Source organism: Takifugu flavidus, chromosome 8 (genome assembly GCF_003711565.1).
Source record: "Takifugu flavidus isolate HTHZ2018 chromosome 8, ASM371156v2, whole genome shotgun sequence".
Taxonomy (NCBI): Eukaryota; Metazoa; Chordata; class Actinopteri; order Tetraodontiformes; family Tetraodontidae; genus Takifugu; species Takifugu flavidus.
In genome coordinates, this window is record NC_079527.1 from 12,477,742 (window position 1) to 12,491,585 (window position 13,844).

Below are 13,844 nucleotides of genomic sequence, written 5' to 3' on the forward strand. Positions count from 1 at the left end.
CTCAAGCGTGTAAAATGTCACGTTTTATTTTGTTGAAGTATATTTTCCTCTTAGCATTGTAAATCTATTATCATAGAAAGCATTCTATACAGCATCAGGCAGGAAATGTCTCACTTTATTTTTTTTACATACTTGCTGTCTCTTTTGATCAGGAGGGAAGGAGGCGTGTTGGGTCACACTAGCACGCTGTGGTCGCCTGGTGAAAACACGCTCGTGTTTAGTGCAGTTATTGCATCGTAAAGCAACCATCCCCGAAAAAGAAACGTAGTGCAACTTTTTTCTCTCTCTAATTTCTACTCACACAAAAGAGGAAGTCCGGATGGTCTAAGGCGTCTTTAAAGTTTTCCCATGTTTAGTATTGCATACGTAAGACAGAAAACTAAGTCATGACCTTTGTAAAAATTGTGCTTCAAAAATTGGAAAAAACCTCAACTTCTTTAACAGTTGCTGAGTTGGTCCGCTCGGAAAAAACGCGATTTGCCAAAACACGACGAGAAGAGCTCCTTGTTCTAAACTGACACGTGCGGGGCTTCGGCGCTCATTTCTGCTGTTGCAAATTAAAAACATAGATTTAGTTTCTTCTTTTTTGGTGTCGGTATTTTAGCCAATGTTGTGTTAAAAGTCCCCGGTTGAGTTTTAGCGGATAAATAAAGTGATGACTTCTAACCGAGTGAGTAGCCCCGATGTCAAAACGATCTCTACGAGACGCGACGATGCATTACTAAAATATTTAACCGTGAAAAGAATCAGATATTCATGCAACACTTGCATAGATTTTTTTTCTTTTTTTTTTTCTTTTAAAATCATGCTGTTTCTTTGTTTTTTTCTTCTTAAAAATATGCAGAACACTAGATAGAGAACACGTGAGACATGGAAGCAGTAAACCGGTGACGCTTTAAGGTCACGTCCGACCTCGTCGTCGGCACGGGGGCAGAACGACATGGCGGGGTGCTACGGGTCTTTCAGGACGCTCGGGCGGGCGTTAACACCTGAGGATCTGCCTTGGTGATCGAACGTGTGGCCAGGATACACGGGAGGGGGGGGGGGGGGGTGAGAGACGGGTGCAGGAACTGTAGATGCTACAATCAATAACGTGCTACAATCGAATTACAGGGTGATCGGGTGTCGGATCGGAGGTGCAAATGCATGCAAGCTTACATTCGGTGGAGCCTGGACGTGGGGGTGGGGGGGTGGGGGGGTGCAGCTGCGCTGCCTGTGCTTGATTCATGTGATAATGTGGATGTAAACAGTTGGGCAACTCATCCTTTCAAACATCCCCTATTCTTAGCCGCGTTTACATTCTCTGTGCCTTTTTAAAAAAAAAAAAAATTAAAAAATAACGGTGTTGAAGAGGGGGGTTGTGCAACGGGGCGCACGGCACCACTGCGACTTCGGAGCTGAGCGCACGCGCGGATGATGGCGACGACACAAACCGGCAAACACCAAATCAAACAAATATTGAAGCGATGAGACAAAACCCAGGGGCCCCGCCGGTATATACATGATCCAACGCACTTTACACGAGTTCACCCCGAAAGATCACTCGTCCTGTTGTGAAGTTAATGTGCAAATAGTCTTAAAATAACGATAACATGCAAGAATAAAGAGGCTTTAAAAGTCTGAGGAGTTTTAAGGCCAGTGCATGAGACATCCTACGATAGAGAAACATTCGGCGAAGCAGAGTTCACGAACTGCTGGTAGCCTGGAAGTGTTTTACTGCAGCGGTGAGTAGCCCTGTTGGATTCCATCTGATTTGGGGGGGGGGTTGTTTATGCCCCCAAGATTTAAATGAACTGGGAGAATAGACCTGAAACTGGATGTCTGTTTCTAACTGAGGGAGGACTGTTAGGAAGTCGTGATGGATGTGGAGCGGTGGCCTATCTGGAGCTGGAGGTGGGGGCCTCAGCTCAGTAGGTGTCTCGGGGCCAGGGGCGGCTGCGCTGCCGGCTGTTCCTCTGGTTGTGACCTTGCTGAGCTTCGTGTCGCAGCAGCCTGTCCTGGGACTCGTGCCCGTTGGCGCTGTGGGCGGCGCCCGTGTGGCCGTGGTGAGGTGGGTACATGTCCCTGTATGTGCGTGTGTGGCGGGGGGAGGTGTATTCATCCTCCCCTTCCTCCTCCTCCTCGCCACCCCTGGTGGAGGGGCTCCCCCTCTGGCCTCGAGACAGGGAGTCGCTGGCCTCATCAGATGGCATAAGACTGTCCTGCTCCAGGGGGGAGTGGGCCTCTTCACCCACCTCCTCCTCGTCAGCCTCCAGGTCCACCACCTCATGAGGTTGTGACTGGTTTTTGTTCTGGAGGACAGAGGGGCAAAAACACAAGAAACATTTAGAGGAATCAGAGTTTTTCCCACAGGAACAAAAGGAAATGTGATAAGGACTTTGAAGGAAGTGTTTCTTCATGGATGGAGGGAATGAAAAACCAATTGTTAATGCATCATGTACCAATTCTTATATACAAAAGCCCCAAAATCACAGTTTAAATTTGACTATAATATCTTGGTATGTCTTAAATCTCTTCAAAGTCCTTTTTCATTTTTAGGTTTACAGAGTTTTATCTGTGTACACTTGGGTTGGAGGTACATTATCCTTTAAATCATTAAAACAGTCTCTTGTGTGACGTGTGAGACACGGAGGCGATGCCAGTTTCAGCCACAAGGTGGCAGCAAAGGCCCGCATTGTGGTGAAACTCCTCCACTTTGTTCCATTTCGCGGCCTGCAGCCTGTGAGAACATGACCTCAGAGGTGGCGACCCATCAAGCCCCCAGTGGCCGTCCTCGTCCATCTGCTTTTCAAAGCCAGTTCAAATTAGAGATCAGACTTTGGGCTGGATGGTGAGCAAACAGGGCAAATGGAAACCACGGAGGACACAGAAGACTGCTGTGCTTCTGACAAACTTCACAAATCAGACGGTGATCTGCGAACCTCTGTTCAGTACGTGAGGCTGAAACATGTACTTGCAACTGTCACATTTATTCAAAACTGGCATGTTTCACGTAAGGAACTAAGCCCCAAATACACAGTGACATGAAATATAATGACATTGTGCATGGAGATTTAAAGGTATGAAGGATGTGGCACAACCGTTGTGTACACAGGTTAGTAAACAAAGACGGGTCAGTGAAACAGCTGAATGGCAGGATTTGGCCCTGGTCATGGTTTTATGCATGAAACTATATGAATATGTGAGCGTTTGAGGTTTGACACCTGCGTTAGCATCGTGAGCCACTGTTAGAATCCACAGAGAAACAAAAGGAAGCAATATCGATCCAGGTGAGTGTCACTAACGTCTTTTTAAAAAGATTAATTTCTAAAAAATGTATTAATGTGCTTTGTGAAGTTTCCTCCCAGAAAGCTCGTGGTTACACTGGAGCTACTGAAATACTGTTTCTCTCTGTGTTCATGTGTTTTGTGTGTGTGTGTGTGTGTGTGTGTGTGTGTGTGTGTGGTGTGTGTGGTGGGGGGGGGGGGGGGGGTGTAAGTTCTGCAAATACACACAGCGTGAGAAACATATAAACCCTGCTACTCACCCCTTTTTGTAAGCGATCATTCAATTAATTCCTGTGTTTCAGAAAACTGCAAAAATGTTAAGCATGAATGAGTGGACAGACGACAACTGCAGACAAAAGGACACAGAAGAGAACCTGAGATGAGGAGCAGCTACGGACAGTGACAACATAAACATCCTCATCCCGCCCTCGCGGCTACACGCGGGTCAATTAAACGGCCGTGGCGATGCTAAGAGGTGAAACCGACGGACCTCTACGGCGCTGGAGACGCGCTCACCTGCAGGCTGGACATGGCGGAGGGCGGAGTCATCAGACTCTGATCCAGTAAAGGGTTGAGGGGGGTGTTGCCTGGAAGGTGAGTGGCGCGCCAGTAGACCTCCAGGTACTCGGCTAAATGCTCACACGCGTCTTCCAGCTGGTTTTCATCCAGAATGACATCAAACATGTCCTACGAGGGCAGGGGGGGAAACCATGTGATTTCTGTCGGATTTAGCCAGAATTTATAGAGCATCTCTGATCAAACTTTGGCTCACGGGGGGGCACTGAGAGAGTTTGTCTGCAGCCATCATCTGCACGTTCAGGTGCTTGCTCTGAGACTTGCCCCTGGACTTAACCAGCCTCTGCAGCACCTGGAAGAGAACGCCGAGGTCAGCGGCGGCCCCACATCGGCACGCCCGGCGTTCGACTCTACCTTTGGCGAGGAAACTTTAACGTAGACGACGATGGGCGCCAGGGAGGTTTTGGCCAGCTGTGCGGGGTGATTGATGGTGTCGGCGTCCAGGATCACCAGCTGCAGGGATTTGGCCAGCTCGAATATCCTCTCGATCTCACTCTGGACCTCGGCTGCGCAGACGACGCCGGAGATTCACCAAATCTGAGCCTACCAACAGATCTGCGCGGGCGGTAACCTGCTCACCTAAGCTGGAGCGAGTGTTGGACCTCTCCATGATGGGCCGTTTGTTGAGGACCGACCTCTTGGCTAATGAAAGATCCGCGGTCACACGGGTGATCGAGATTCTGAGGAATACGGGAAAGAACACAACACAAAGTGGATCCTCTGGGTTGGATTTATGAAGACTTTCCCACTCGTTCCCTCTTCCCCGCATGCTGCTGACCTTCCCTCAAATCTGTGTTTCAGAAAGTCAAAGAGAGCTTTCTGCATCATGTCCGTCACCTAGGGAACACCAGCAAACGGACACTCATAAAGGGTGAAAATCACATTCTTCATAGCACAGATTTGATTTAATTTAATTTAATCCCGTCAGCGTTAAAGCTGAAGTGATCGCGACCCACGCAGCTAAAATATGCAGATTAAATTCATATATAAAGATAACTGGCTCAAACACGTGATTGCGTTGTCAGTTCAGGAGCCGGTCTGACCTCGTAGCCCTTCAACGAGGGTCCCACCAGGACCACCGGTCTCATAGAGGGCACCACATCGTAGGGAGGGACGTGTTCCTGAAAAACAGCGTCATACATTGAACTCGGCTGAATCTAGATGTCGGCATGAATTTTCCGGTTTGAGTTTCAGCTTTCGAGAGCTTCCGTTGCCTTGGCGACGTCCGCTAACAGTTAAAGTTACTCGTTCGCGGGTGAATCTCCATTAAAGGCAAAAACCTACCTGTTTTTGCTTCTGTTTAGCTTGTAAGAACAAAAAACAAGAATGAATGAAAGACTAACACAAAGGCAGAGGGCAAAGCATGAAAGAGAAACCAGCAGTACTTACATTCGCCTGCAGATGGCGGCGTGGTCCTCCAGCTCCCAGTCACCATGTCGCCCAAACTGGAGGAATTACCTCCAGCCTTCCTGCTCAAACAGCAGAGAATAGTGAATCATAGATGGTGTAGGTGATTCCTCAGAGAAGGGATGCCAGCTGACCTCTGCTTCTGCTCCTGCTTGAGCCTCATGGCCTCCAGTCGAAGAGGGCTGGGGATGAAGGCGATGTCCGCTCCCTCTTTGACCAGTCGACCGATCCACCAGTCATTATTGTACTTCTGTTAAACGTCAACAGCAGAATCGGGTCACGTCTGTCCGGTCTGCTCTGACATTATGGAGGCGTGGGCCACCAGAGGGACGAGCGGAACGGGCAACCACTCACTTCTTTGATGTGCAGGAAGTCTTTGGCATCGAAATTGACAGCGGCTCCTTGGACGGGACAGTCCTCGTCCAGAGCTCCACAGTAGCTCACATTCGTCTTGACTGCAAACGCTACTGGTTTGGACTGGAGGACAAATCAACATCTGAGATTATAGTTCTGTCTTTATTTCACTGCAGGGGATTTTTGTAAGAGCCAAAATTGGATAAAAAGTCTAAAAAGCTCCAGGATGTCAGCATGTCACGTGGCGTCATATAATGTTACCGGGGTCCACCGCTAGAGGGCGATGGAGCTGCTTTGACCTCACCTATGAGGACTTCTTCACATCTTTTTGTTCAATCTTTATATTAGGGCCGTGGAAAATGAATACAATCTAATAAATGCCGCTAAATTGTGTTGGTTATTGGTGAAAATGATCTGAAAAATAGCATTCACAGAATGGTTTTAATGTGGATAATTATTAACAAAACAAAGGTGCTTTGTCGCTGATTAAGGTGAATTAGAAATGTATAAAACCCATAGAAGTATGTGAAACTTATAACTGACCCTTTAGTATTGTGACACAATGGCTTGGGTTGTTACAATTAGAGAAAATTATAGCAGATTATTATGAGTGAAATACTGAATACAACAAAACTACATATTTAAAAAGCAGCTCCCACAGGCAAGAAATTCCTTGTTTTCAAAAATATCTGGGAGTTTTGACGCTGTGGTCCAACCAACAGGGCTGAAATCAGGTAATTCAAAAAGAAGAAGCCGCCGCAGTCGAATTCTGATTTGGATGTTAATTTCCATGGCAACAGTAAGAGACTCAATAAATTTAGGTCAGTCCCATCAGCGCCGCATCAGATCAACATCATTCTGCATCAACAGGAAAAAGACGAAAGGAATCTGACACCATTACTGTCCACTAAAAAGGAGATTTGGTCTTCCATGGCCCACAGTGAGATAAGAGCAGAGATGCTAAAAAGGATAAAGCAACAACAACAACAAACTTTGAACCCAAATTTGGTGAAGCGGTTTATGTAACCGCGGCCGTACCTTCGCCCTGTCGAGCTGCAGCTGCGCCTGGCGCTCGGCTTCACGCCGATACGCCTCGCGGTCCTCCTCTGCTGACAGGTCTGAATCCGACGGTCTACTGGTGTAGGAATCAGCTGAACCCTGTCGGGAGAGAGCAGGAGGGGGACGACGATTCAGGGATTAATCGTTTCATCCCAACGCCACCCGGGCGACCAGACGCTAAACAGACGCCGTTCTGCAGGAGCGCACGCAAACCCACAACACAACGCGCTGCTCTCCCACACCAGCCATGTTCTCGGAGACCAAATATAGCACAAAAGGAGGCAACTGCTTGCTCTTCCCTTCTGCTTGGCCCCAATCCATCCCATCATCCCCCACAGTGCAGCACATACATCCTTTCCTTGCTGTTTATTCTCCCAGGACCTCTCCTCATTAGCAATATATATGCTAGCTATCATTTTTCATTGTGTGCAACGTCCAGGATCCGTTCCAGCGACATTATTCTGAAAGCGGCAGATAAAACACACAAAGGGACACTTGAAACCCGGGAAAAGTGGTGACAACTGTGACATTTGCTGCTGCATTTAGTGCAAACCAGTTAGTTGTTCTGCAGAGCTTCAGTAACAGGAGGGAACTTTAGAAAACTAGGGGGAGGCAGTTTCTTTTCCTGCTATGTATGTTTAAAGCTATCTGAAGCCTCTAAAAATAGAAGTGCAACATCCCAAAAGTTGAATTCAAATGAATTCCAAATGCTTTATCATGGCTGTACAACCTGGACGTGTTCAGGCTCTGGAAACAAGAAAACAAGTGTTTTAAGCATTCCCAGAAAACTCATCGGTTAAAGTTTTTAGATAACCCTTATGAAAATGCAGAGGAATAAGAAATGGAGCTCTAGATGCAGTGTTGGGACCTTGCGTGTGTGTGTGTGTGTGTGTGCATTAGTCCTATATTTGGCATCTCTGTAGGAACTCAGTCCTGAATCTGTCAGTGAAGAAAACATCTGCAGTGAGACAACAAATCCGGCTGCAGTGGAAACAACAGGCAACAGGGGGATGTAAATTAAATGTATAAAAGAAGAATAAAGAGCCAGGACACGTGTCCACAGTTCCCGTAATTACAGCCCTTCTTAATCAATCACGATGTAACCAAACAGGAGGGACTTTTCCTTGGCTCTCCTCTCCGACTGTGCGGCTCTGGTCATCTATCTTGCCGGCATATAGAAAATAAATCATCTGGAGGACCAATTAGCAGCAGCGCAGCATTAAAACACGCTCAGGCTCCGGCGGATCGAAACCTTTGCCCCCCCCAATCCAGAACAGCACTTTGAGTCCCGGAGAAACGGTGATCTAGCACCTCTGCGCTCTTATTTCTATGGTTATGTCCACGTTAGGTAACCGTATCTGGTCTCTCTCCCTCTGCAAAGGCAGCACTGCACCACTGCCTGAGCGGCGCCGAGAGGGAGAAACAGAGGGCGAGTAAGGACGGAGGGACGGAGGAGAGGGAGAGCGAGCATATCTGACGACGGACACCGGAGAGGAGAAGGGCGGCCGCGAGGGAGAGTGACCGGGGGACGATGGAAAACATCTATGCGACAAGATAAAAGCCAGGCTATCTCAGGGGGGGGGGGGATTAGAACACAATAAGACCCAGATATCTACCCTTGGAAGGATGGAGGGGGGAGACGGAGACACGGACAGAGAGTGAGAGAGAGTTTCATACCTGGCTGATTAGGAGGACAGCGCTAGAGCCCGATAAAGACATGAATGTGAGTTTCCTCACCCTATGGTCCTCCCCGTCTTCACTGGGAACGCTCGCAGACGCACGCCGACATAAAAGCGGAATCCACGTGGCGGTGGGCGCGAGGGAAGAGCGTTATGTCAGACAGCCGTTTGATGATGTTAGCCCGGTGTAGCAGAGCCGGGGGATCTGATTGGGAGTCATCGCTCACGTCTGGACGCCAGGACGGACCGACGGCTCCATCGCCGCCAGGTGACGCCGGCCGCCGGTGATCCTCGTTAAGGTGTAAAAACGGTGTAAACGAACCGTAAACGCACTCGTTGGTGCGACAGCTTGTGGAAACAGTCCTCAACAACAGGGTCACCATTTCGGATCACACAGCCTTGAGCCGTTTAGCTGTGGGTTCCATAGCACCTGCGGCCGGCAGAAAAGGGCGTTCCGTGTGTGTGTGTGTGTGTGTGTGTGTGTGTGTGCGTGTGTGTGTGTGTGTGTGTGTGTAAAGATCTGTCAGGTGGTCGCCACTGTTGTTGAAACTGTAGACGGTCTTCAAACTGCTCCTTTCTACAATCTGCTTTGTTGTAATCTCACAAAAATATACAAAACGTTTTCTGTTCACACACACACACACACACACACACACACACACACACACACACACACACAACACACACACACACACTCAGGACACACAAACCCCACGTGACAAGTTCTAAACTGGGATTAAACCCAGGATGTTCCTGCTATGAGGTCGCTGTGGCGACGACCTCCCAACCTAAAATAATCTGGACTGACCCGGCGGATTCAGGCAGAACTCTCGGCACCACAGAAGAACCTGACACACCCAGCGGCAGGTGAAAAGGACGAGCCGGTCCGTCGGACCGGACCGGAGCCAGTGCAGTCTGACGCCGTTCATATGATTCTCCCCGTCCAGACCCCCCCGACCAGGGGCAACCAGACACCGACAGCAGCTTCCTGTCTATTCTCACCCCATCTGGTCACACACACTCACTCTCTCTCTCTCTCTCACACACACACACACACACACACACACACACACAGCCGACGCAGCTGTAGCATCACTTCATTACAGTTAATTTAAATTGGCCGTCTGGGTTATTAGAGGCTCTCAGGCGGAGCGTCGGCGAGGGAAAAGCACCAAAATACAACAAACGGACCGGTGTCCCACATACGATGCACATATATTACAGCTGAATCCTGCTGCAGAAATGAGTCATACACCACTGCTCCTCCACAGACGCCCCCCCCCACCACCACCACCCCCCACCACCACAGAAACTATCTCTGCTCTCTGGGATTTGCTGCTCCTGATTTTAAACTCTTTGCCCTGTTGGGGGTAGATGGTTGGGAGGGGCTGTTGTGAGAAGAAAGTAAAGACAAACCTGCACCTCGCGTCTCCTCCGGCCTCTAAAATAAACGCCATTAGAATCTGGCCTCGCGCTAGGATGTCCTACTTTCACGGTTTGTTCTTTAGCATTTATTTAGATTTGGTTCATTCATTAACTGAACTGCATTGCTGGATATTTTAGATCTTCTAAATGTCAGATTCTCTCTCTTGAGCATCCTTATTTATTCAAATTAAGAACCATTTGGACTTCAGCCACATTAAAATTGGATTCAGATTTTCTGCTTTAGGATTTAGTTGATCGGGTCCCAGAAAAAAACGTTGCTTTAACGTCTTTAAAAGGCTTCAATCTACTCTAGTATCTAACCTTACGTTATCATTAGAATTGCCCATGTTGGCAAAAACTACATAAAAATGATTTCAAAGACCAGTTAAATGGCCTCTCTTCTATTATTTCCCCTTCTTTTAGGGTTATTTCATCTATAAAATGATTAAAAGGGGGTATCACTCTTCAAATCTTCAATTTTAACTGATACAGTTCTAGATAGTTGACTAATTTCATCCCTGGATTAGTTAGACTATATCTGATATGGGGAGCAATTAGCCTCTGAAGCTCTTGAACCTTTGGGACATGCAGATTCCAGAGGAGATCACCTGAGTCCTCTCCCCCTGCAGGGGATCCATCAAGTAAAATGTCCACTTGGAGGTAAACGCTGCGATTAAACAGCACAAGGGCAGCAGCAGCACCAAAGACTGAATTAAATAACAGCCAAATCTCTATCCGAGTCTTGACCTGAAAACGTTAATTACTAAAACTGGGCTGTGATGGGATTTTCACGCAACATAGCAGCGCACTGAGCGAGGTGCTGCCCCCTGCCGGACAACCGAGCAACTACACCCGGAGAGAGAATAAAGATTCCGAGCAAAAGCTTCCCGGTGTCGGATCGGGAAAATGTGCAAAATGCAAAAGACAAAATACACAAGAGGAAGTGCAAAGAAAAACATTGTGCAAAGCAAGAGAAGGCTGCATAACAACGCCCGTGCCCGTTGTGTGGATGCTTTTACCTGCCGCTTGATGAAGCTGGAGGTGGTGTCGGAGGACGTGCTGCCATCCGAGCGTTTGAAGCGGCTCTTGCGTTTAGGCAACTTCCTGGGCAGCTGTGGGCATCGAGAAGACACAAGGCTGAACTGCACACGCTGCTTTTTCCCCGGCCTTTGCCAGTACAGCCCCCCCAAAAGGAAGGAAGCAGCCCGCGCGCCGACAGGCCCCGCGGATGAATTAGGCTACAAGTGCACCAGCGCTTCAGGCATTCTCCCATATGGAGCATGTCAGATGATAAAACATTAATTAATTCCCTGTGATTTACATGCAACAACGAGCATATGTTCCATTTCTAATCACACCCGCCGCTTCTTCTTCCCTGATCATGCATCCATCTGCAGCTTTAGTCAAGGCGGGGGTGGGAAAAAAAAGACCAAGTGTTTCTCCTAAAAACGCCTCAGATTCAACAACAAGTAGCTCCTAATGTGCAGCCGGTCGCTTTCTTCCGCCGCACTGGCGTCAAAAGGCGAGAGGTGCGTGCGATGGAAGGGGTGAGGAGCGCGCGTTTACCTGGAAATAGTTCGACTGGGAGCCAGTTTCCACGGCAGACAGAGGGTCTACGGGCGACTTGGACATTTTGACTTGCACCATCTACCGAGAGCGCAGGGAGGCGGGATACGCACGGACATGGGCTCCTGCGGGAGACGACGGGCACCGAACCGAAAGACAGGCGAATCCGCGGCGGGGAAGCGGCACCGAGAGCGAACATATGACGGGAAAAAGGCTCTAAATGTGCCCAGCCGAGAGAGAAAAGGGTTCGCTCGTGGAGGAGAGTGCGTGTTCGGCGATGAGGCGCAAAAAAAGCGTTTGGGATGGAAGCGTCACCGCTGGAGCCAACGCTGAGGTCCGTACTAAGTGCGCGTCTGTGCCGGGGGTGTCAGTGTCTGAGAAAGTGGGCAGAAAAATCGATTTACGCACAAATAAGAGTTCTTGGATTTAAACTTTGAGGGTTTTTTTGCCCAGTCGAATTGGCTTCTTTGAAACAGCCCGATCGTACATTTATATGGACGCTAATGCTGCATAGGTGGAATCAACAGAGCATCATGTCAAATGTATGTGGAATATTGGAAAAATGGGATCTTTTAATTTATTTTATAGGGGAGTTCAGGGTGAAACTATGGTCTGCTTTGTTGCTTTCCCCCCTACATCCCATCATCTGAAAAGAAAATGTTAATTGTTAATGTTCATTTTTAAAAAACAGTCAAATTTAGATGTGTGATATAACTATTTATTGATGAAATCGGTTAACATGAGATTACTTTGTGTGGTTTTCTTGTGTAAATAAAACTACTAAAAAAGATCAGATGGTAGAAAGTTGGTTGGTCACGCTAATTATGTCTTATTACTAGTTATTTACTAATTATTACTAGTTATTTGGTCTAATTGGTGCACATGTTATACAGATCATGACAAACCAGCTGCCCAGCAACTCCAGCACAGCTTTATCTTTAATGTTCCTTTCATGAATCTACCCAGTAAATTGATCTTTGGTCTTGTTTGTGTCAACTCTTGTTTATTTATGGCAGTTAGCAGAGATGAGCTTCGGCCCCTCTTAGGACGCCCAGGATGTCCTCCTGATGAGGTAAAAGCACCAAATTGTGCAGACTTTTGAGATAATAGAAGGTTTGTCCCTCAACTTTCAGTGTTTTGCTGCCTGATTAAACCAGGCTGCACTGACACCAGTCATTCAAACTGAGAATGTAAGTTTTTTAAAAGCCATCAGGACGCGGGAGGCTGATATGAACATAAAGGTTTAACTTAGTGATGCAACAGGTGTTTTTATGCTACATTTCTTGCTTCTATATTTTTCACTCGTCTCTTGTAACCAGCTCTCCTCAACTGATAGCTTCTGTTTCCTGTACATCACTTGTTCATTATTTTGTCAGGTCAAATATAATGTTTGACTCTTAAATCTATTTTTATTTTTAACATTTCACGCGTCTCCTGGTAAAATCCAGACAGTAATTGTTACTTTAGCTGCGTCTAAAGTGTATTTTCAGACTTTTTTTTTTTTTAACAGACCGTTTTCAGGTTTTCTGATCCACTTTCAGTAGGTCCCAGTTTTAATCTGGGTGGTTTTTAATACTTGGACTTACTACAAACATCTTTAGCTGGCTGCTGATGCAAGCATTCTAAACAGTGATCTGGTTGTAAAAATAGAAAAATAAATACTTCCAAATGAGCTCAGATTGAAGTAATGGATCAAATGTGCTTGCAGTGCTAACCTTACTGGTTTTGTTTCAATGTTAACTGGACAGAAAAAGTTGGTAGATGTCTATATAGGACAAATTAAATTTAGTGTTGTGTAGGTTAAAATGGAATATGTAACATAATTTCCATTCATTTTGATTCGGCAGCAAATCACACATTAACAACTACATACCATAAGCTGTTGTTTTATGATGACATCTGTTTGTCAGTGTTATCATCTGTAGTTATAACTAATGATTTTGCAGACTTGAGAGGTTCCCCGCTGATGTTTGAGCGACCGGTCTCAAACGTCGCCGCTAGAGGGCGCGCAAGTCCCTGAATGTGGGAACGGGAGAGCAGCGAGAGCAACGGCGCGTCTGGACGGCATCAAGACCCCCCAAATTAGACCCAACAGCACCGGAAACTCCTAATGTGAGTTCAGAAATAAAATTAGGACGTCGTTGAGCGAGAGCGCTTGAGGCACAATGTATTCAATACAAGTTGTTATCGTAATACCCTCTCACAAATTTCAAATGTGTAAGAAACATAAACTACCTGCCTTTTTTTGCTGTTTTCTTCTTCCGAATAGCATCTCAGTTTATTCCCTAGAAAACCTCGAGTGAATTTCTCCACATTTTTCACACCTTTCTGCGTCACTCAATGTTGATCTGTTAAATATTTGGTGGCCTTAGATCGAACTTAAGGCCACCATTAGTCATATGGTACAAAATTATGGCCTCAAATTAACTAAAATAATAATTTTCACTAAATGTGTAATAACTCCAAAATAGATATAACAGGTTATTTAGTTTTTTTTCTATGAAAAGGAATA

At 46.9% G+C, this 13,844-nt stretch overlaps 1 protein-coding gene and 1 long non-coding RNA gene across 3 annotated transcripts; one reads left to right on the forward strand and one right to left on the reverse strand.

Annotated features, from left to right (window-relative positions):
* Nucleotides 1-10: 10 nt before the first annotated feature.
* On the reverse strand, nucleotides 11-11,631 carry LOC130529874 (voltage-dependent L-type calcium channel subunit beta-3-like). Of its 2 annotated transcripts, XM_057040530.1 has the most exons (14): nucleotides 11,333-11,631; nucleotides 10,786-10,878; nucleotides 6,642-6,761; nucleotides 5,604-5,726; nucleotides 5,384-5,499; nucleotides 5,232-5,311; nucleotides 5,127-5,146; nucleotides 4,886-4,963; nucleotides 4,621-4,679; nucleotides 4,422-4,522; nucleotides 4,197-4,348; nucleotides 4,039-4,134; nucleotides 3,783-3,953; nucleotides 11-2,291 (listed from the first exon to the last, which is right to left on the reverse strand). In XM_057040530.1, exons 1-14 carry the CDS (start codon nucleotides 11,411-11,413, stop codon nucleotides 1,908-1,910), a joined length of 1,674 nt encoding a protein of 557 aa, XP_056896510.1. In that variant the 5' UTR covers nucleotides 11,414-11,631; the 3' UTR covers nucleotides 11-1,907. The 2 variants fall into 2 exon arrangements, with proteins under 2 accessions (XP_056896510.1, XP_056896511.1); XM_057040531.1 differs by lacking the exons at nucleotides 10,786-10,878; nucleotides 11,333-11,631 and adding an exon at nucleotides 8,340-8,795.
* On the forward strand, nucleotides 11,526-13,521 carry LOC130529875 (uncharacterized). Its single transcript, XR_008951676.1, has 3 exons — nucleotides 11,526-11,666; nucleotides 12,349-12,404; nucleotides 13,279-13,521. It is a non-coding gene; the product is annotated as an uncharacterized LOC130529875 (long non-coding RNA).
* The last annotated feature ends 323 nt before the right edge of the window (nucleotides 13,522-13,844 follow it).